General features: G+C 40.6%; 1 protein-coding gene across 2 annotated transcripts in view; it reads right to left on the reverse strand.

Moving 5' to 3' along the window:
* Positions 1-18,977, reverse strand: part of LOC121986656 (probable serine/threonine protein kinase IREH1) — a 43,350-nt gene extending 24,373 nt beyond the window's left edge. The window contains exons 1-11 of one of the 2 annotated variants that reach the window (XM_042540616.1): positions 18,130-18,977; positions 16,323-16,393; positions 16,000-16,185; positions 14,543-15,880; positions 13,565-13,737; positions 13,078-13,327; positions 2,695-2,787; positions 2,464-2,604; positions 2,294-2,386; positions 1,219-1,405; positions 1,053-1,138 (exon numbers count right to left, since the gene is read on the reverse strand). In XM_042540616.1, the coding sequence (XP_042396550.1) occupies positions 1,053-1,138; positions 1,219-1,405; positions 2,294-2,386; positions 2,464-2,604; positions 2,695-2,787; positions 13,078-13,327; positions 13,565-13,737; positions 14,543-15,880; positions 16,000-16,185; positions 16,323-16,393; positions 18,130-18,832 (3,321 nt within the window). In that variant the 5' untranslated portion in view covers positions 18,833-18,977. Of the gene's footprint in view, positions 1-1,052; positions 1,139-1,218; positions 1,430-2,293; positions 2,387-2,463; positions 2,605-2,694; positions 2,788-13,077; positions 13,328-13,564; positions 13,738-14,542; positions 15,881-15,999; positions 16,186-16,322; positions 16,394-18,129 lie in introns of both variants that reach the window. The other variant, XM_042540610.1, reaches the window with a different exon arrangement.
* Positions 18,978-20,420: the final 1,443 nt, after the last annotated feature.

The raw sequence follows: 20,420 nt of genomic DNA on the forward strand, positions 1-20,420 counted from the left end.
TGTGTTATTTCTTTCTGTGCTTTCAACGCTGTAAGAGGCTACTCCGCCCAGAGGAGAATCAATTAGTGCGTCTTCTTTGCCTTGGATTAGCAATCCTCTAATTGCAAACCAAGTAATTCCTCTGTATCTATTTTCTGTTTTAATTAGTGTCTGCCTTTTTAATTACAAGTTCTTTTAAGTTAGTTGAATATCCGAGAAGGGTTTTTAGTTTTATTTTGTAGGGCAATTCACCCCTCCCCTCTTGCCGGCCTCCAAAGGGACCAACAGCTTGGTCGGCCCCGTCACTCCGCTTGGCACGACCTCTGTCCGCTCGGCATGACCTTGGGGTTGACCCTCTTGACCATTGACCTCCACGTGTTGTTGGCCTCCAGCCAACGAGGGTCCCCCGTCCTTATCACCGGATCAATCAATTTTAATAAAATATTTACTCATATAATATTAATTATTAGAAATGTAGTATTTAAAACATTAAAATTTAACATAGCATGCTGTGCTTATCAACTTATCACAGCAACATCCAGTGGCATTAACCATTACATAGCCTGATAAAGTTGAGAGTAGAGCCAAATTGAAATGAAATTAGAAATTAAAAGTGGTACGTTTGAAAATCTGAAGGCAATGCATAAAAGGGCACCCTACATTAGAAGAATATAAAAAGTACCTCCTACCAAATTTTTTTCTTCCCCGGATTAACAGACCAGTCAAATAAAAATAATGTTGCAGCAGTAGCTTTGGTCAAAACTGCTCTAGCATTGGTCCAAACTGACCCAAGATTGGTCAAAACTACCTTCACTTGGTCAAACTACTTGAACATGGGTCAACACTACTCAAAGCAATTTTGGTTACAACTGTTGATCCAATCAAGTAAAAAAGATAACTTGGAAAGAAATTTTAGAATGAGGCGCCTTTTTAATATGTGTCTAACAGGGACACCGTTTTGATGATAAAAAAAAAAAAAAGAGAAACCTTTTTAATTTTTGTCCTTATAATTTTGCCAGTATCACATCTTAATGAGCTAGAATACTGCTACAAAGAATCTCGGATTGAAAAACCTGAGGATGTGCTGCATTGAATGGTGGAATTCCAACAATAAGTTCAAAGAGAATTACACCAACAGACCACCAATCTGCACTTGCACCTGCAGAGGTAATACCAGTATAAAGTGATATGAAACAACACAATTTAAGATTCATGAAAAAATAAATAGGATATGCAAACCGTGTCCTGTTCCTAGAAGTATCTCTGGTGCTAAATAATCAGGTGTGCCAACAGCAGACCGTTTCTTCCGAGAATCTCGCTGATTCAATTGCTCAGATGCAGACACCTGGGGTTCATCTTCACCATATAATGATGTCCCACTAACAGCAGGGCCAGAGAGATCATCCGTGCTGTTAATAAGACCAACCTTGGAAAGACCAAAGTCGGTCAACTGTGAGAATGAAACATGAAATACTCAATTATATGTAATAAATCAAACAGAAATCGATGTATATAAATAATTGTAAAATGGTATTTACATGTTTATTTAACTTTGATGCAAAATATTTACCCTTTCAAAATTGTGAAACTGCATAATTGTGATAATAAAAATAATATTGCATATAGCCATATACGCCTCTCTACATCTTAAGTGTCTCTTAAATGCCATTAATTTAAGTAAAACTTGTGTTGATGATGTTTGGTTATATTATATTACCTAAAATGCCCTAATGATAATCTTGGGATAATTATCTACTTGCAATTTTCTTTTCCCAGCTTGCTTTGATCACCTTTCTTCATATCTATTGCTTTTCCAAATATTAAATAAATATATGATGCAGAATCAAAATGTGATATTTTCCAAAAACAAAATCAAATTATAAAACTTTTAAACGACTTATACAAATTTGAAATTTTCAACAATTTTATCATGACTATTATTAAACTCCACTAAAGAGAACTCAACTCCAAGCGAAGTATAGTCTCTCTTGAGTCATCATTTCCAAGCATAAGAAGCAATTACTTCACTCGCTGTGTTAGCAACGATTCTTCATTATTTTTTAGACATATTTATCGGTATTCCAAATTCACGAGCATAAGAATACTTATTCAATAGGAATTTATAGGGAAATAATAATTGTGTGAGAATCAGTATTCCAAATTCATTTTTGTAATCAAACATAAGAATACTTATTCAATAGGAATTTATAGGGGAATAAAATAGTTATTCCAGCGAGTCATATGCACCATTAGGTTTTTATCAGCCAATTCTTATAGTGATTCTGAAAACCATGAGTCAAAAGAACTTTGATACCTTAATATGACCATCATGAGCAATCAACAGATTGTCTGGCTTTAAATCACGATGCACCACACGCAACGAGTGCAAGTATTCCAGTGCAAGCACCTGCAGAATTATACCAAATTAGATAAGGACAGAGAGAAGCAAGAAAAAATTTGAGAAAAGAAATCTCAAATACATACTATTTCTGCTATATAAATGCGAGCAACATCTTCATCCAAGCAACCTAAATTTCTAAGTAACGAGTAGAGGTCTCCACCATTCAAGTATTCCATCACAAGATACAAATTCTCCCGAGATGTGAAGGAATAGAAAAATCGAACCTAGTATAACAAGCAATCCAATCAGAGAATGCCATTAAATGCTCCACTTGAGAGTAGAAAATCAGAAAAGAATTAGAAAAAATTGCTTACCACAAAAGGATTGCGAACTGAAATTAGAATGTTGCGTTCGGCCAATATACTCTCAACAGCATTTTTCCGTATCATATCTGCTTTTTTTAAGACCTGAAAAAGAATATATGGATAATAACAACCAAGTCATCATCATCCATCAAACCAAGTTAACCTAACTATTTGGACTTGACTACATAAATCTTATGATCTATGCAAGGTTATCTCACCAGTGATATACTAATTCGGAACAATTAAATCATTTTACTATATGTATTATAGTTTTCTTTGGTCACCTATTCCTGAAATCTTCCACTTTCCACTTTGATTAATTCAATTTTTCAATAATAACAATAACCACAATAACCCAATACTTGGGGGGTGGGGACTTCGAAACATCCAGAAACTCATTCCTCTGAAGCATTAAAACATAATCACAAGCAAGGAAAGGGATCCCATGTTGAGGCAGGAATTTGATTTTTCATCCCAATCCAACTTGAGGAGGGTTGCGTTATCCAACTTGAGGAGGATTTTTCATCTCTATCCGCCCGTGACGAACCAGTCATAGCCGGTCCCAAGCCCGGATAAAGGAGGAGAGTTGCGTTTGGTTGCCGGCCAACGTTAAAACGATGGTAAATATTCAATGAATAGATCCATTAAACTATTGTGCTAATGCTAAATTGTTCCCTGAAAGGAATGCATTGCAGGGTCCGACTGTAACGTCTCGGCAAGGATTGCTACATCTCCAGAACTCGGGTGTAGTGCTAAATACACAAGAATTCATGTTGCAAGGTCCGATTGTAACATATCGGCAAGGACCGCTACATCTCCATGAAAACTTGGGTGTAGTTTTAAATAGGAAATAGTTCTTACACTATAGGTTGGATAAGGAAAAATATGATACGAAAACTAATAATCTAATATTTGGAACATGGAACACAAGAACCCTAAATCAATGGAGCTAGTAGAAACGATGATTAGGAGAAGAATTAGTATTTTGTGTGTACATGAGACAAAATGGATAGACAAGGAGGCAAAACTAATAGAGAACTCGGGTTTTAAGTTATGGTACATAAGAAAGAGTAAAGCAAGAAATGGAGTGAGTATTATTGTAAATAGTTCGTTAAAGGATGAGGTTGTCATAGTTAGAAAAGGAGATAGAATTATAGCCCTTAAGAAAATAATGATGAAAGAAACTATGAACATAATTAGCATATATACACCGTAAGTAGGATTAAATAAAGCTACTAAATCAAGGTTTTGGGACGACTTATATGAAATATTACAAAACATTCTGTCAAATGAAATGATTTTAATAGGAGGTGATCTAAATGACATGTCTGAGTGAAAAATGAGGAATATGAGAGGGTACATGGGGTTATGGGTTTGGAACGAGAAATAAAGAAGGGAAAACTATATTAGATTTTGCGATAGTATATGACCTTATATTAGCAAATACAGTTTTTAAGAAAAGAAAAGAACACTTAATCACGTTCAAAAGTGAGAATAATAAATTGCAAATTGACTTTCTTATGGTTAGGAAGAAGGATAGAAAGATTTGTAAAGATTGCTTCGTTATTGAGAAAACTTAACTACCCAACAAAAGTTAGTAGTGTTGGATATACGCCTCAAGTATAGTATCAATAGAAAGAAAATATATACGACCCCTAAAATTAAGTGGTGGAAGTTAAAGAATGGAAAGCAAAATATATTTAAGAAGGTAAAAGTATAAGCATTAGGTGAAATATATAACGATTCTAGTACAACATGGAATAAAATAGTATCAAAGTTAAAAATAGTAGCTAAGAGTGTACTCGGTGAGTCAAAGGGGCATACACCACTAAGAAAAGAATTTTGTTAGTGGAATGAGAAAGTACAAGAGAAAGTGAAGGAAAAATGAATAGCTTATAAGGAATTCTATATTTGTAAAAACAAGATAAATTTAAAAAAATATACAATAACTAAGAAAGAAGCTAAGAGAGTAGTGGATGAAGCAAAAGAATGAAACTTTTGAACGATTATATCAAAAATTGGATACAAGAGAAGGGAAAAGAGATATTTATAGAATAGCTAAAGTGAGAGAAAGAAAGATAAGAGATCTTATCCAAATAAAATGTATTAAAGATAAATGTAATAGGATATTAGTAAACGATGGATAAATAAAAAAGCAGTAGAAGAGATATTTTTCATTAATTTTTTAATGAAGATTTAGGTGACCGACTTAACATAGGTAATTTAAGTAGGTCAAATGAGTATTGATCCTGTCTGAGAGTCGAAACGGCGGATGCTGGGGACGTGGCGCTCCTGTTGACCATGGATGGACTCCAAGTCAGGGAAACCTGCAACCACAGCAACGTCAGTGCCAAGCCAGGGAGGGGTTCCCCAGCGATGGTCCTCCAACGCTCAAGTCAACCACCGACGATATAGAAGAAATGAGGAAGACAAGTGGTAGAATAACTGTAGCTACAGTAAGGATTATGCATACCTCCGTCGAAACTTGTAGCCCTTTATATAGGACTCCGGGGGAGTGCGTGCACGTTCTTCGAGGCATGCACACTTCTCCAAACTTTCCCTGAAAAGACATGTCAGGAAAACGTCTCTGACACCATACCTCAATGACCCGAGGATATCTCTAACAGGACAGTGAATGTTTCTGCTATACGATCCTCTACCTGTTCATGCCACCAACCATGCCGTCTGTCGGTGGCACGAGTTCCCACGAGGATATCGGCTGATCCTCCTTTTGTCTATTAGTGGGCCGAGGGGGGTGGCTGCTCGGCCAGACCTTAGCCGTTCGGGTGGTCTAGCTCTCTGGCTGAGCGGAGTGGGCGCTTGGCCACCATTCCACCATCTGAGCTCCGCTATCGGGCTACGATCCCTTTTCGCTGGTTCCGAGGTTCGAAATAAGTCCGGGCGAGCTGGCCGCTCGCCGTATGTCTTGTTCTGAGCGTCGGAAGCTCGGTATGCTACCGAACTGTGGTGATCGACGGGTTGACATCGGCTCGGCTATCCTTTACGCCGGTCGGGCAAGTGGGTTGTCCGACCGACCGATGATACAGGGGCGTTGACCGCCTAGACTCTTTCCCCGTGACAACGACCTTCTGAGGGGTGGGCCCTTATCACCGGATCACATGCCTCCACCTCAAATTTAATCGAAGGAGGTTGTAAATCTGACTGACTAGGCAAATAGTCTGTAGCCCGGTTGGTCGATCGACCATGATACCGACTAGGCTCCGACTGATTCGCTCAAGGGTGTTGGGCGGCCTTGGGACTGTTCCTTGAGGCCGATCGGCGCTTCGCATATTTGCACTTGGATAATTCTTTTTGTATCCTTGGCCAAGAGCAGTCAAAGCTGGCGTCACCCGAATCTTTTCGGAATTCATGTAAATCACCTCCATTAAGGCCGGCATGCGCCCACGCCTGTTATGGTGCCCATTAAATGCTATCCTGTAGGGGCGCACCACGTGTCGTCGTCGCAATTGCCGTACATCCGAAGCAACAGCTACTGATGTGACGTTCGACGGTTTGAATTCAACGGCTGGATTTGCGCTCCGGTTCTCATGACCTAGATCGGACGGTTCCAATCGACCGAGCCCCATCTTTATAAAGTCGTCGTGTCTCCTTCCTGCTTGCGCTTTCTGCGATAGTTGCCAACGATTCTCTGCGTAACCCGTGCTCCGACGATCCTCAGCCTTCCTCTATGGCCTACCTCCTCCTATAAGCTCTCCCGACTCCCCGTCCTCGGTCTTTTGCAGTTCTTTTCATTTCACGCCGCTGTCTAGCGTCTATTTTGTGTCTTTTCCGTCTTCCTTTCAGTCGAACTCCCTGTTTCTCGTTTTCCGGCTATGGCCAGCTCTTCACGGTCGTATGACCCCGCTCCTGGTCTCTAGTACAGTACCATGGAGACCAGATTTGATGCGGGCGACGCTGAGAACCTTAGGAATATCTTTGAGATCCCTTCTGACCATGATATAATCTTGGCCGATTCGTCCAATCAGCCAAATAATCCGCCGACCAGCCACGAGCTAGACCACCTGAACAGCTAAGGTCTGGCCGAGCGGCCACCCCCCTCGGTCCACTAACAGACAAAAGGAGGATCAGCCGATAGCCTCGTGGGAACTCGTGCCACCAACAGACGGCATAGTTGGCGGCATCGACAGGCAGAGGATCGTACGGCAGAAGCTTCCACTGTCCTATCAGAGATATGCTCGGGTCATTGAGGTATAGTGTCAGAGACGCTTTCTTGACATGTCTTTTCAGGGAAAGCTTGGAGAAGCGTGCACGCCTCGAAGAACGTGCACGCACTCCCCCGTTGTCCTATATAAAGGGATTCAAGTTTCGACGGAGGTATGCATAACCTTTACTGTAGCTACAGTTATTCTGCCACTTGGCTTCCTCATTTCTTCTACATCGTCGGTGGTTGACTTGAGCGTCGGAGGGTTATCGCCGGGGAACCCCTCCCTTGCTCAGCACCGACGTTGCTGTGGTTGCAGGTTTCCCTGACTTGGAGTCCATCCACGGTCAACAAGAGCGTCACTTGGCGCCGTCTGTGGGAACGCACCTGCATCTGAGCCGAGAAGATGGAAGAAGTTAGACGACTTCATACCGTGACGCTTACTCAAGAAGAGCTCGATATGCTCCTGCAAGCTCGAGCGACCAAAATAGTCAAGCAGCAACAACAAAAGGCACTAGCCGATCGACTAGCGCAGCAAGCAACATCGACATCCGGAGGCCGAGCGGCGCAGGAGGACTGGTCGGAACAGCTCTCCATCTAGGGATAAAATAGGGGGTCGACCGGAACGCAAGGAAAAGCACCCCCTGCGTCGATACCATTCCATCGAGCGCTGTTCCAGACGCCCTCAGAAATCGCGCAGGCAAATCAAGAGAACGGATCTTCTTCGGACAAGGCGCCCGTTTGGGATGCTCGAAAAGGCAAAGCGTCGCGAGGCGACGTGCCCCCCGAGTGGATCAATCGCTAGTTCTCCGAAGCAATATTGCAAGACCCGTTGTCGAGGCACTATGCCCGATTGGCGATCAGAGAATATAATAGATCGACCGATCCGGACGATCATTTGGACAAGTTCGACAACGTAGTCACACTCCACCAATACACAGATGGGGTGAAGTGTCGGGTCTTCCTCACCATGCTTTCCGGCTCGGCGCAGCACTGGTTTAGAAGGCTGTCGAACGGATTGATACGAAGCTTCAAGGATTTCCGAACGGCTTTCCTACACCTCTTAGTGAGGTGTAGGCGCTACCAGAAAACGAGCGTCAGCTTTTTTCCTTGAAGCAAAGGTCGAGAGAGACCCTCCGAGCATACATCCAACGCTTCAACCAGGTAGCAATGGATATCCCCTCGGTCTCATCCGAGACCATGATGAACGCCTTTACACGGGCTCGTCGAGGGAGACTTCTTCCGGTCGCTCATCAAAAAGTCGCTCAGCGAGTACGACCACATGCTCAAGAAGGTCAATAAGTATATAAATGTGGAGGAGGCCCAGGCAGCAAGAAGGAAGGAGATACCAGCCGAACCCTTGGTGCCGACCGAATGGCGACCGCCGAGCAATCACCAACCACCGAAAGGGCCTAGAGCCGAAGGCCGACCTCATCAGGAAACAAGGACACATGCCGTGCAGCTTATGGCTTCCGACCGGCCAAAGACCTCAAAAGGCAAGGTATGGGCGCTCATGTTCTGTTCCTTCCATCAGTCAACGTCGCACAACATACGTGATTGCAGTGGTCTGACACCAATCGCCAGACTGGCCCAAGGGGCTATCGTCGGCAATCTCCTTCTCCCGAACGGCGACACAGACATCAATCCACCGAACGACGGGAAGATGCAAGAAGATTGCCCGAGCGACAATAGCTTCATCAGCGAAGGGAAGGCCTTGATCCTTCCCAAGACGCGCAAGGGCGAAACAGTTCATCCGCTCGGGAGGAGGAAAATAGAAGTAATGCCGCTCGGGGGGAAATAAACATCATCGCCGGTGGACCAACCAGGAGTGACTCCAACCGAGCCCAGAAGTCATACGCTCGGCGGTTGGAAATTCACGCCGTGGGTTGTAGCCAGGAGAAGGCGAACGGGCCCAAAATCAACTTCGGGCCCAGGGACCTCGAAGGAGTGGAAGTCCCTCACGATGACGTTCTCATCATCCGAGCGGTAATCGTCAACTATACTATCCATCGAGTTTTTGTTGGCACAGGGAGCTCGATGAATATACTCTTCAAGAAGGCTTTCGATCAGCTCCAGATCCACCGAGGCGAGCTACAGCCAATGATGACCCCACTATATGGGTTCACTGGCAACGAGGTACGGCCGATCGGCCAAACTAAGTTAGCTATATCGCTCGGAGATGAGTCACTCAGAAGGACCAGAACCACAAATTTCATTGTGGTAGACACCTCCTCAGCCTACAACGTCATCTTAGGTCGACCGGCCCTCAATGAGTTCCGAGCAGTGGTTTCAACCTACTGCCAGAAGATTAAGTTCCCGGCAGACAACCAGGTGGGAGAAGTCAGAGGTGATCAGTTAGCCACTCTGCACTGTTATGTTGAGATGGTCAAGACCGAGGTCAAATCTGCTCAGAAGACTCCCAGGCTAGAGGTGAGCGCTATCACTGAAAAACCACCTACTCTAGTTTATGAGAAAAAGGAGGTGCAGATCCATCCCAGCCGAGCGGAGGCAACGACTTTCATAGCGTCCGATCTGGAGGCAGAACAGAAGGCGGAGCTGATCGCCTATCTTCAGCAAAACCACGACGTGTTCACATGGTCGACGCACGAACTCCCCGGGATTTCCCCAAGCATCGCGCAACACGAACTTCACGTCCGACCAGACGCTCGGCCGGTAAAACAAAGGAAGAGAGACTTCAGTGCCAAACAAAATCTAATCATCCGAGCAGAAATAGAGAAGCTACTGGAGGTCGGCCACATAAGGGAAGTGCAGTTTCCAAGCTGGCTCGCAAGCGTAGTGATGGTCTCCAAGCCGAGCAACAAGTGGCGAGTCTGCATCGACTTCCGGGACCTTAACAAGGCATGCCCAAAGGACTTCTACCCGCTGCCTCGAATTGATCAGATGGTAGACTCCACAGCCGGGTGCGAGCTGATATGCATGCTGGACGCGTATCAAGGGTACTACCAAGTGTCGCTCGCCAGGGAAGATCAAGAAAAGGTCAGCTTTATTACGGTCGATGGTACGTACTGCTATAATGTCATGTCGTTTGGCCTGAAGAACGTCGGAGCCACTTATCAGAGACTGATGAATAAAGTATTCTGATGGCAGATCGGTCTCAATATGGAGGTATATGTCGACGACATATTAATTAAATTCCTCTGAGCCGCTGACCTATGTGCAGATATCAAGGAGACCTGCCAGACACTTCGGGCATACGAAATCAACCTGAATCCAAGTAAGTGTCTGTTCGACGCAAGGAGCGGGCGATTCCTGGGCTCATCGTCACCGAGCGGGGCATTGAGGCAAACCCTAGCAAAGTAAAAGCACTGCAAGAAGTATAGAAATTTAGGGATGTAATCGAGCCGAGCCGAGCTGAACTCTTGAATGTTTGAGTTTAGCTCGTTTATAATCAAGCCGAGCTCGAGCTTTATTTAACGAATATATTCATGGCTCACGAGTTTATTCGAGCTTTTATTGAGCCTAAACGAGCTTAATAAATATAAATTATAAATTTAAATATTCATTAAAAATTAAGTTATATATTTAGAGAAAATTATAATATTCTTATTAAAATTTATAATTTTATTCTAATAAATAAATTTAATATATTTGTTTATATTTTTCATAAGTAGCGTATAAAATCTATAAATTTAATATCAAAACTATTATTTTTTTATTTAAAAGTTGATTCATGAGCTTAACAAACATGTTCACGAGCTAACGAGTCGAGTATTATGAAGCTTGAGCTTGGTTTGTTTATCTTAACGAGCCTCATTAAACGAGCTCAAACAAGCTTTTATCGAATCGAGTTTCAAATAGCTCACGAACGGCTTGGTTCATTTACACCCCTATAGAAATTTAAATTTTTATCGTAAAATTTAAAGTTCAGAAGTAGAACAAGCTTTAAATGGGATGCACAATGGAAAAACCGTTAGACAAATGATATTCCGATAGAGTTATGGAAGCGCCTAAGAAAATAAGATATTGAATAACTTTCAAAATTATTTAACATGATATTGAAAATGAAAAAATGTCTAATCAATAGAGGATAAGAACTCTAGTTCTCTTATATAAGAACAAGGAGATGTACAAAGTTATCTAAACTATAGGTGTATTAAACTAATGAGTCATACCATTGAACTTTGGAAAAAAAATAATAGAAAAGAGATTAAGGAAGGAGACCGCGGTGACCAAAAATCAATTTGGGTTCATGCCTGAAAGGTCGACAATAAAAGTTATACATCTTCTTAGACAATTAATTGCAAAATATCGAGAGTAAAAACAAGATCTACACATGGTATTCATTAACTTAGAAAAAATTTATGATAGGATTAAAAAAAAAGGGCAGCTCGGTGCACGAAGCTCCCGCCATACGGGGTCCCGGAGAAGGATCCATTGTACGCAGCCTTACCTGCTTTTTGCAAGAGGATGTTTCCAGGATTCGAGCATGTGACTTTTTGGTTACATGGCAACAACTTTACCGTTGCACCAAGGCTCCCCTTCTATCTTATGATAAGATCACAAGAGAAATTATATAGAGAATTCTAGAAAAGAGAGGTGTTAGCGTAACATATATTAAACTAATTAATGATATGTAAGAGGATGTAATGACTAGAGTAAAGACTTCAGGCAGAGTAACTGAAGCATTTCTAATAAAGACATTAAGGATCAGCTCCAAGTCTCTATCTTTTTAATTATGGACGAACTCACACATTCAAGGCACAGTACCGTGGTGCATGTTGTTTGCAGAAGATATTGTTTTGGCAGATAAAACACATGAAGGAATAAATGTTAAACTATAATCTTTGTGGAAAATACTAGACCGGAAAGATTTTATACTTAGTAGTATAAAGATAAAATATATGGAATTTAAGTTTAGCAATGTTTAGACATAATGAGACAATTGTTAAGATAGGAGATGACGAGTTGCCAAGAACCGAGAGCTTTATATATTTAGGATCATTTTTGCAAAATGATTGAGGGATTAAGAGAGATGTCTTACATAGAATACAAGTAGGATGATTGAAATAGAGAGCGTCGGGTGTTTTACGCGACCATAAAGTACGTCTAAAACTTAAAGGAAAATTCTATAAAATCGCAGTTAGACCTGCTATGTTATATGGAGCTAAATGTTAGGTTATGACTCGAGCACATAAGTAGAAGATAAGAGTTGTAGAAATAAGGATATTAAAATGGATGTGTGGACAGAATAAGAACTGAAAGTGTTAGAGAGAAAGTCGGAGTTACATTTATTGAGGAAAAACTCTAAGAGACACGTTTAAGATGATACGGGCATACCAATAAATGCACCAGTTAAGCGATGTGAAAGTATGACAAACACGCATATCAAACGAGGAAGAGGAAGACCAAAAAAGCCTTGTTAGCAACCATAAAATAAGATAAAATTTATTTAAGTATAGATGATGATATAGTAGAAGATAGAACTCAATAGCGTAAAAAGATTCATATAGTCGACCCCACCTAGTAGGATAAGGCTTGGTTGTTTTTGTATCCTGTTCAACTTGAGGGGCGAAGGAATTATAACAGCGCCAATTGCAAGCGATATATCGCATAGTAAGGATAAGGTTTCCAGTAAATATTGTGCAGTGCAAGCAAGTCATAGCATAAAAGGCATCCAAAATCAAGGCAGATTAGTGTATGGCGATACTGAAGCAGGTCAACTTCTCATCCCTACTCACAGGTTTGAATCTTGTGTTATCCCCCAATTATGTCCTTATTTAATCATCCAAATGGTTGCACAATTATTTTTTCAATAGGTAGTTTAGTTGTCTTAGGTTTGACTAGCGTATGCTTTGGAATATGAGGGCCATGTGACATCTTACATAAACAAATCTTCAAGCAGCTGCAAGAGCATACTTAAAATTTATCAAACCCCTATTACAATTGTATCAGCATACACCACAACCACCCTTTGTAAATTATGCTAGTTTTAAGCACTGACCAGCACACAGATTAGAGAATTTGAAAAATTAAGGATGGAAAACACTTTGATGTGACTTCCTCTGTCTACTGTGTCCTAACAAATTGTCCTAACTAAAACAATAACAAAAACAGGAAAATGTTTAATAATGAAGCCAAAATAAGGATAAGGAATGCTTATAATGCTGGAACGCACTCTTCAAAGCAAAAAACAAGTTCAAACATTGAAAAATGCAATAGCAAAGCTCAAAAAAGAAATGACATCTTTAGGAATCAATAATAGTAAATACCTTTATTGCAAAGAGATCCCCTGTAGTTCTTTTCTTGGCCAAGAAAACCCGACCATATGCCCCACGACTGATAGGCTTGATGATTTCAAAATCATCAATAGATGTTCTATCCTTGCTGGCATGATGATGAATAGGACTCGCGCGCAAACTTCGAACTATGTCATCTTCTTCATCCATAACAGAAACTAATGCATCAGCCTTTTCCATCTCAAGTGGGGCTACTGAATCGCAAAGCTGCAAGCACTTCTCACTATAGGACAGTATATATGCAAAAAAGTGGAGAAGAGTCAAGATTTAGTAGCTGTAAGCACCTCACTACAGGGAAGCACATAGACAAAAGTGGAAAACAGTCACATGATTGCAGGACGAGGAAAAGTAACAGGCCAGAAATGTGCTAGTGGAAGTAACTCCAAAATTTCATTAGTTCTCAGAACAAGCATACATGAAAAATAAGAGGGAAAAATTGATAGTATGACGCATAGATTACCGATGGAGCTTCTCAATACGTGTTGCAAATGTTTGCACAGCAAGTGCCTCACGTTTACGTCGATTCATAACTTCTTGTAGGTTTTCTAAACAAGAAACTAAATAATTCAAGGAGCCTTCTCCATCCACTGAAGCATTAGCTATGCAGCGAGCAATATCAGCAAGTTTGTTCATCTACATCAATTTAGGAAAATTCAGTACCCACAATAAATAAGATGATTAGCAATACTGGCATTTTAGTTACAAAGATATGCAGTTGGAGAAACCATTAATAGGAAAATTTTAAAGCAATTTTAGGAGTTATAGAGATCTACATTGAGATTTGTAGTAATCTGTCCTTGCCCAATACATATTTTTATAAATATTTGTTGTGAAATTAGTCGATCCTTCAAACATAATTCCCCAGCAACATCAGCTGATCTTATTTTGCAAAACTACTCAAATAGAAAGATTATATTTGGATAAAGCAGTAACTTGCAAATGAAACATTAAATTCCTAGGAACTGAAAGCAAATAGAGTTAAACAAGAAAATAACAGGTGACGTTTAAATTCTACATTAAGATCCATGTAATTGTGAACCATTAAGATAACTCTTTTTCTAAAATGGCTTTGTCAAGAAAGTGGGTTCACAAAAGTAAACAAAAACTAGCAATTCAATCTCGTCAAAATAATAATTAATAAACATGAATTGTATGCAAAAAATAATATTAATAATAATAATAATAATAATAATAAATAAATACATGATTCAAAAAGAATAGGTGAAAAGCCCGTTTAAGCACCAAATATGGAACAGATGAGCAAGTATTTGAATGTTCGTGTGCCATCAAATTCATAAAATGTGTGGGCGTGAAAAATGAATCTGAATGATCACTATAAGATTCTTCATAAATTAGTAAATCACTACAAAGGGGAACTCAAGAATCACTGCTGGCACACTAACAATTGAGCCTATGCATTCAATCAAGCAATGATCACCTGTGAAAAATCATCACCCTCAGAAACAGCATTCATCCCTGTCAAAAGCATGTCTATATGAGTACCCCTTGGTGTCATTAAAGGGGATCGTGGAGTCATGCTGCCTGCTGATGAAGTAGTCATTCCTTGATCAGATTTTGCACTAGGTCGAGTCTTGCAAGTCATTGATGGGAGATTTTTCAGGTCATCTAACAGAAGAGGATTCTCTGACTCATGAAGACAATCAACCATATCAGCCAAAGCTAACTGTGCCCAATCACTTAGTTTTGGAGAAGGAATATCAGATTCTTCTGTTACACTTGAATTCGAAACTTTTGTAACATCTGGGCTCCCGTTGAGATTATGCAGATCTTTTTGTCCATAAGAGTCCATCATTTTCTCTAATTTTTCAGCTATTCTAATGAGACGCTCATCAACACTTAAGCCTTTCTGATCACATCTATCAGCAACAGCACATACCTTTGAGTGTTCTTCCACATACAAAGTAGGAACGTACTCTTCACAAATGCGACACATAATTGACCCCTCTTCAGAAATACTCTGCTGATCAGACCAAAAGTCCCATGAAACTTCATGTTGATGCTTGGAAGAAACAGATTTAGACCTGGGTGCATCAATAAGGCTAACTGGATCGGGATGACTAGAGGCTGCCGTTAAGGAGTCAGTTTTAGCATTGAGTGATACATCAACAATTGGATTAAACTCTTTCTGGTTCTTTGGTGCTGGTGAAGGTAGAGCCTTCCAAGAAGATATTCGCTCCCTAGTAGAAAATGGATCATCCTTTGCTATATTTTCTGAGAAGAAATCAACAGGTTTTATCTCTTGGCTTCTTTTCCATTTTAAGTTATGTTGCTCCTGACTATAGGACTTCCTTGCAACCCCTGCCTCCACAGATTTTTTTTCAGATCTGCTATATTTACCATCTTTGGAAGGGACAGATACTACCTCAGCAGAAAGCATGACTTTCGATCCTGGATCCATAACCATCCCATCCTCAGGAAACCCATGTTCCTTGTGAAATTGTAGCAACCTTGTGCATCTAGTAAGGATAAAAAGTATGTGTGTATAAAGTTTCTTAAGCATTCCTGAGGAAAGCTCCTGGCGACGGTCATCCAAATCTTGAACTATGACTTCACATTGAAGCCAGAATTCACCAGGTGTCATAACACAACAGCTCCGAGCAAGTATCAACAAGTCCTCCAAAATTTCTTTCCACTCAGGATGAGTTTCTAGATTTTTCTCCATTATACTAACCAAATCACCAGCAAAGATTGCCAGATCTGAGTTCACTTCCTCCTTTGCTTTTTCAAATTTCACCTGAATAACTTTCAATACTTCCTAAAAGGGACAGAAGTCACAAGGCAAAATATTCAATTATCATATTCAAAAACTACAAATTTATACAAAAAAATCATTGCCATGATAAGTCCGGAAGAAAATTCATTTACAGTGTTAACCTTCAAATTGTAAGTACTTCGAGGCTTCCAAAATGGAAACGGGCGTACTCCTTTGGAGCTTAGCTCATGGGAAAAGCTTTTCACATCTCCGGGCATCTTCTTTCTCGGTGCACTGGTAGCCTGCATTATTTCTTTAAAGCGAGGAGATTCTGATTCCTTTGGTGTTTCACAAGCATCATATGGGGACTGTATGGACAACCATTGGAAACTATTATTGATTCCATGATAAGTGATTATCAAAAGATACGTGGCAAAATATGATACTATTTCTTTAAAATGAATAATTGTTTGTAGCTTAAACATTAAAAGCATCTTCTGTCTACCTCCACTTCTGAAGCAAATGTAGCATTGCTTTTCAAATCAACATATTTACTACGTGATACAATAGCTTTTCCTGCAAAGAAAAAAAATGATGTATTTATCAATATGGTAGAGATCTGCTTTGACATCAATAACAATCTCAAGCTTCCTATCATAAGATTCAGAATTATAGAAATACTAGGTGAGTAACTTGAGCAAGCAGCGCAGTGGTAGATAAAAACTACCTCATGTAGCAATATTTGGTGGGCATAGTATGATTTGATTTGGTTTGATTTTCTTTGAAGGACAAAAATCAATGCATTACATATTTCTACATTCTGTTTTCTAATTTAAAAGGATCGTGTTAAATAGCTCATGCATACAGCACAGCCAACTCCACAACTATCAACATCGCTGTTATACCCACAATATCAACCTCTGAGAAAAATATGACAAACATAATTTCTCACATGACCTAGAAAAATTTCACAACTCTAATATAACTTGTAGAACATTTGAGTATATATATATTACAATATCATAGTATTTGTTGTATGTATATTTGATATCTCAGTCTTCAGTTTCAGCACCCACTCCCATGCAAGTAAAGATTATATCAGCATATTAACATTCAACCAAATTTAGCAATAAAAACTCTGCACATAAAAATCCACTGAAGTAAGACACCATAAGCAATAAGGTGAACCAAACAACAGCCGATACTTGAAAGTCTAAAAGTTTCACAAACACTAAAAGGAAAATAGTAAAGTAGGCAAAAAAAGGGGACTGTTTAGATGAAACTATAGCAGAAACACAGTCTGGCAACAACTATTTGCCCTTAGTAATTGACGATTATAAAAGATTGGTACCATGCCTGCCAGATCATAGTGAAAAAGGGTGATACTTAAAAGAAATTAAATTGATAGCAATTCATATGCAAAGCAAAAAAAACTTACAACCCTTTAAGATAAATAAAAATATCACTTAAAACAAAAAATAAATAAAGAAAATAAAAATATATAACAAAGGAACCAAGGATTTGCCTGTTGGAATGATCAATAATACACAAAGAAAGTGAAGAAAAACCTATAACTAAACCCTTTTCGACTCTCATCATAAGCATGATAAACAAAATAGCAGGCCAATTTATGTTTTTATTAAAAGTTTAATGATCACTTTAGCTACTTATTCTCTTAAAAGTGAAATATTTCTAAAATTAAGGTACTCTGGTCACAGATTCATTGTTTTCCATTATGCTAGATAATTTTAGGCTAAGTGGAGATAGGATCTCTTACATTCCCCAACAGATGACCAAATGCAGAAGAAAAAGCATGAAGACAAAGCCATGTGGTAACTAACCAGCAAAGTCACAAGATCTAAATGGAAAGAAGCAAATAATCAGGTTTTAACTAACCAGCAAAGTCACAAGGCAGACTAATTTGATCCAATTGGCTTGCAGCTAAATACTGCATTCGCTATGGATATATAGTTTATTGAAGAAAGAATTCTGCACATCTTTTTGGCTTCCCAAAATCCGTTTGAATTCATATCAGACCTAATTTTTGTGATTTAGGATATCTCAAAAGTGAGCTTCATTCAATTTATGATATCCTTCTATTTTACAACAAAGTAGGAAGCAGTATAGCAGTATAGGGTGTTTAAATATTGAATATGTGTTCGCAATGTTACGATCACAGGATGGCATCGAGGGTTCAATCATAATACAATATTAAATTAACAACTTAATTCATCGTCTACAAAATGGATTTTCATATCAAAAACAATTGTTGACACTACATACACGAAGTCATCTGAGCAGCAGAAAGTTACCAATGTTGCCCTGCCGCTCAAATGGAGCATCCGCACTAATTGTCGACCACTGCTTCGCCCCACTTGTGCCACGATCAACCCAAGAGCTAGTAGACGTCTCGGCGACCTTGACTACAGTCCTTCCATCCTTCTTCGTTCCTGTACTACTAACACCGACTGCCTTTCCTCCAGTCATCGAAACATACCCGGCAGCTCTGGATAAATTGCTGCCCCCGATGCCTGACATCCTATGCTCTCCACGGGAGCCCTCCTGCGGCAACGGCCCTGATCTAGTCTTGATCCGGTTAAGGCCAAGCGAGGAAGCCAGGATCGGGGAGAGGGCCGCGATAGGGGGCGCCCCTTCGGCGTCCTTAACCTCCACGGCCACAGTCGCCGGCGTACGCCGGAGCTTGGAGAGGGCGGAGGGGGCAGTCGGAGGGGAAGGTTTTGGTGAAGGGGAATTTGCGGCCTCCTTCCCCTTGGACTCCTTCCCATCCTTATCCTTCTTCTTGTGAAGCTGCTGCTGCAGGTGGTGCTTCTCGACGGCGTTGTGGATGACAGTATGGCGGGGGGAGGAGACGGAGGAGGGGGATTTGGACTTCTTCTTTTCGGATCTGGCGGAAGAGGTGGAGGCGAAGGTAGACCCGGCGGGGCTGTTGGATCCGTCGGGGCTGGAGGAAGAATCGGACTTCTTGGACGAGAAGAAGCGCGCCTTGAACACCATCGCCCAGTCTCGTTGCCCCCGCCTCGTCTCGCCGCTGCGAGAGCGAGGGGGCGTCGGCAATGGAGGAAGGAGCGGGGATGAATTGGGTAGGGGGATCGGAGACTTGGGGAATAAGGTTCGAGTTTGGACTAAGACGAGGTGGACTACAACTCCTACGACTTGGCCATGTTGCTCCGACAAAACCACGGGTTGTGTACACGTGGCCAGAAAGATTCAGTTTCCCTTTCGAGGAATTTTTGAATCTCTTTTCTATTTCGCCATTTGCTTGGTATTTATTTATTTATTTTTTGAATAAGGAAAATGTATTAATCATGAGAATCTACAACTTTAAATTAAGAGAAGTTTAATGGGAAAATAAAAATAAAAAGGATGCCCTTTTTTATTATCATCAAAAGCTATCTATTTTTAAAAAAAATATTTATAAAGTACTTTTATCATAATGTTAATATTAAAATAATTTTTAATAAAATTAATCATAATAATAATTTTAGAAAAATATTATTATTGACGAGAGGATATTCAGAACGATTATTTTAATGATCAGAATTTAGTCAGTCAGAAAATAAATTTCTATAATTAAAAAATTAATTAAGTATTATTAATAAAAATTAATTAGATATTATTTTTTAAAAATAAATATGGAAATAAGTGAGAAAGGATATAATTGACATCCTTAATAATCTTAAAAATTATTTTAAAAAAAACTAATCTCGATTCTACCCATTTAATATTATCCATTTCAGAATTTCTAAAAAACACACATCATTTTTAGAATTCTCACCGACCGCATTTGTTGCATTTAGATTTCTCAAAATTTTAGAATTTCTATTTTAACCCTCTTGCAAACCACTATAATTTTTAAGTATAAATCTTGATCCTGTCCGAGCGCTGAATCAACGGACGCTGGAGACGTGGCGCTCCCTGCTGTCTCCTCGTACGCTCCGGTGATCCTGCAGCAAAACCGAGCAAGGTGGGGTTTCCCGGCGACGATCCTCCGACGATCAAGTCAGGCAAAAGGGAAACAAGGAGGTGGCTCCGAAGATCCAAGATTGCATACCTCCGCCGAAGTCTGAGAGCTCTTATATAGAGCTATGGTGTGCTTGGCGCGCGCACAAATCGAGGCGTACACGTGTTCTGCACCATACTTCAGTATGGGCTTGTCAGAAGAGCGTGTCTGACGTCATGCTGCTATAGTCCGAGGACCTCCTTGATGGGATAGAAGAACCTTCCATCGTACGATTCTGCGTATGGTCTGGCCATCAAACATGTCTGTTGTCAGCGACAGAGGTTACTAGGATGACGTCCCTACTGTCCCGTGTCTTTTGGTTTCATCCTCTCGAGCCAAGCGTCGAGCTGCTCGGCGGCTTCTTATCTTCGACCCGTCGTAGATGTTGGTCCGTCCGGGGGAGATTCATGGCCCCCTGCTCGGACGAACACTCTTGTCTTGTTGCCTGACTCCTTGGCCGAGCGGACAGACCGCTTAGCCTTGTACCCTTGTCTTGGGCCACGACCGAGCGGACCACCCGCTCGGTAATATAGCCTTTTTACCTTGGCGTCTGAAACTCGAGCTCATGGCCGGGTTACAGTT

The sequence above is a fragment of the Zingiber officinale genome, chromosome 1B (genome assembly GCF_018446385.1).
Source record: "Zingiber officinale cultivar Zhangliang chromosome 1B, Zo_v1.1, whole genome shotgun sequence".
In the NCBI taxonomy this organism is placed as follows: Eukaryota; Viridiplantae; Streptophyta; class Magnoliopsida; order Zingiberales; family Zingiberaceae; genus Zingiber; species Zingiber officinale.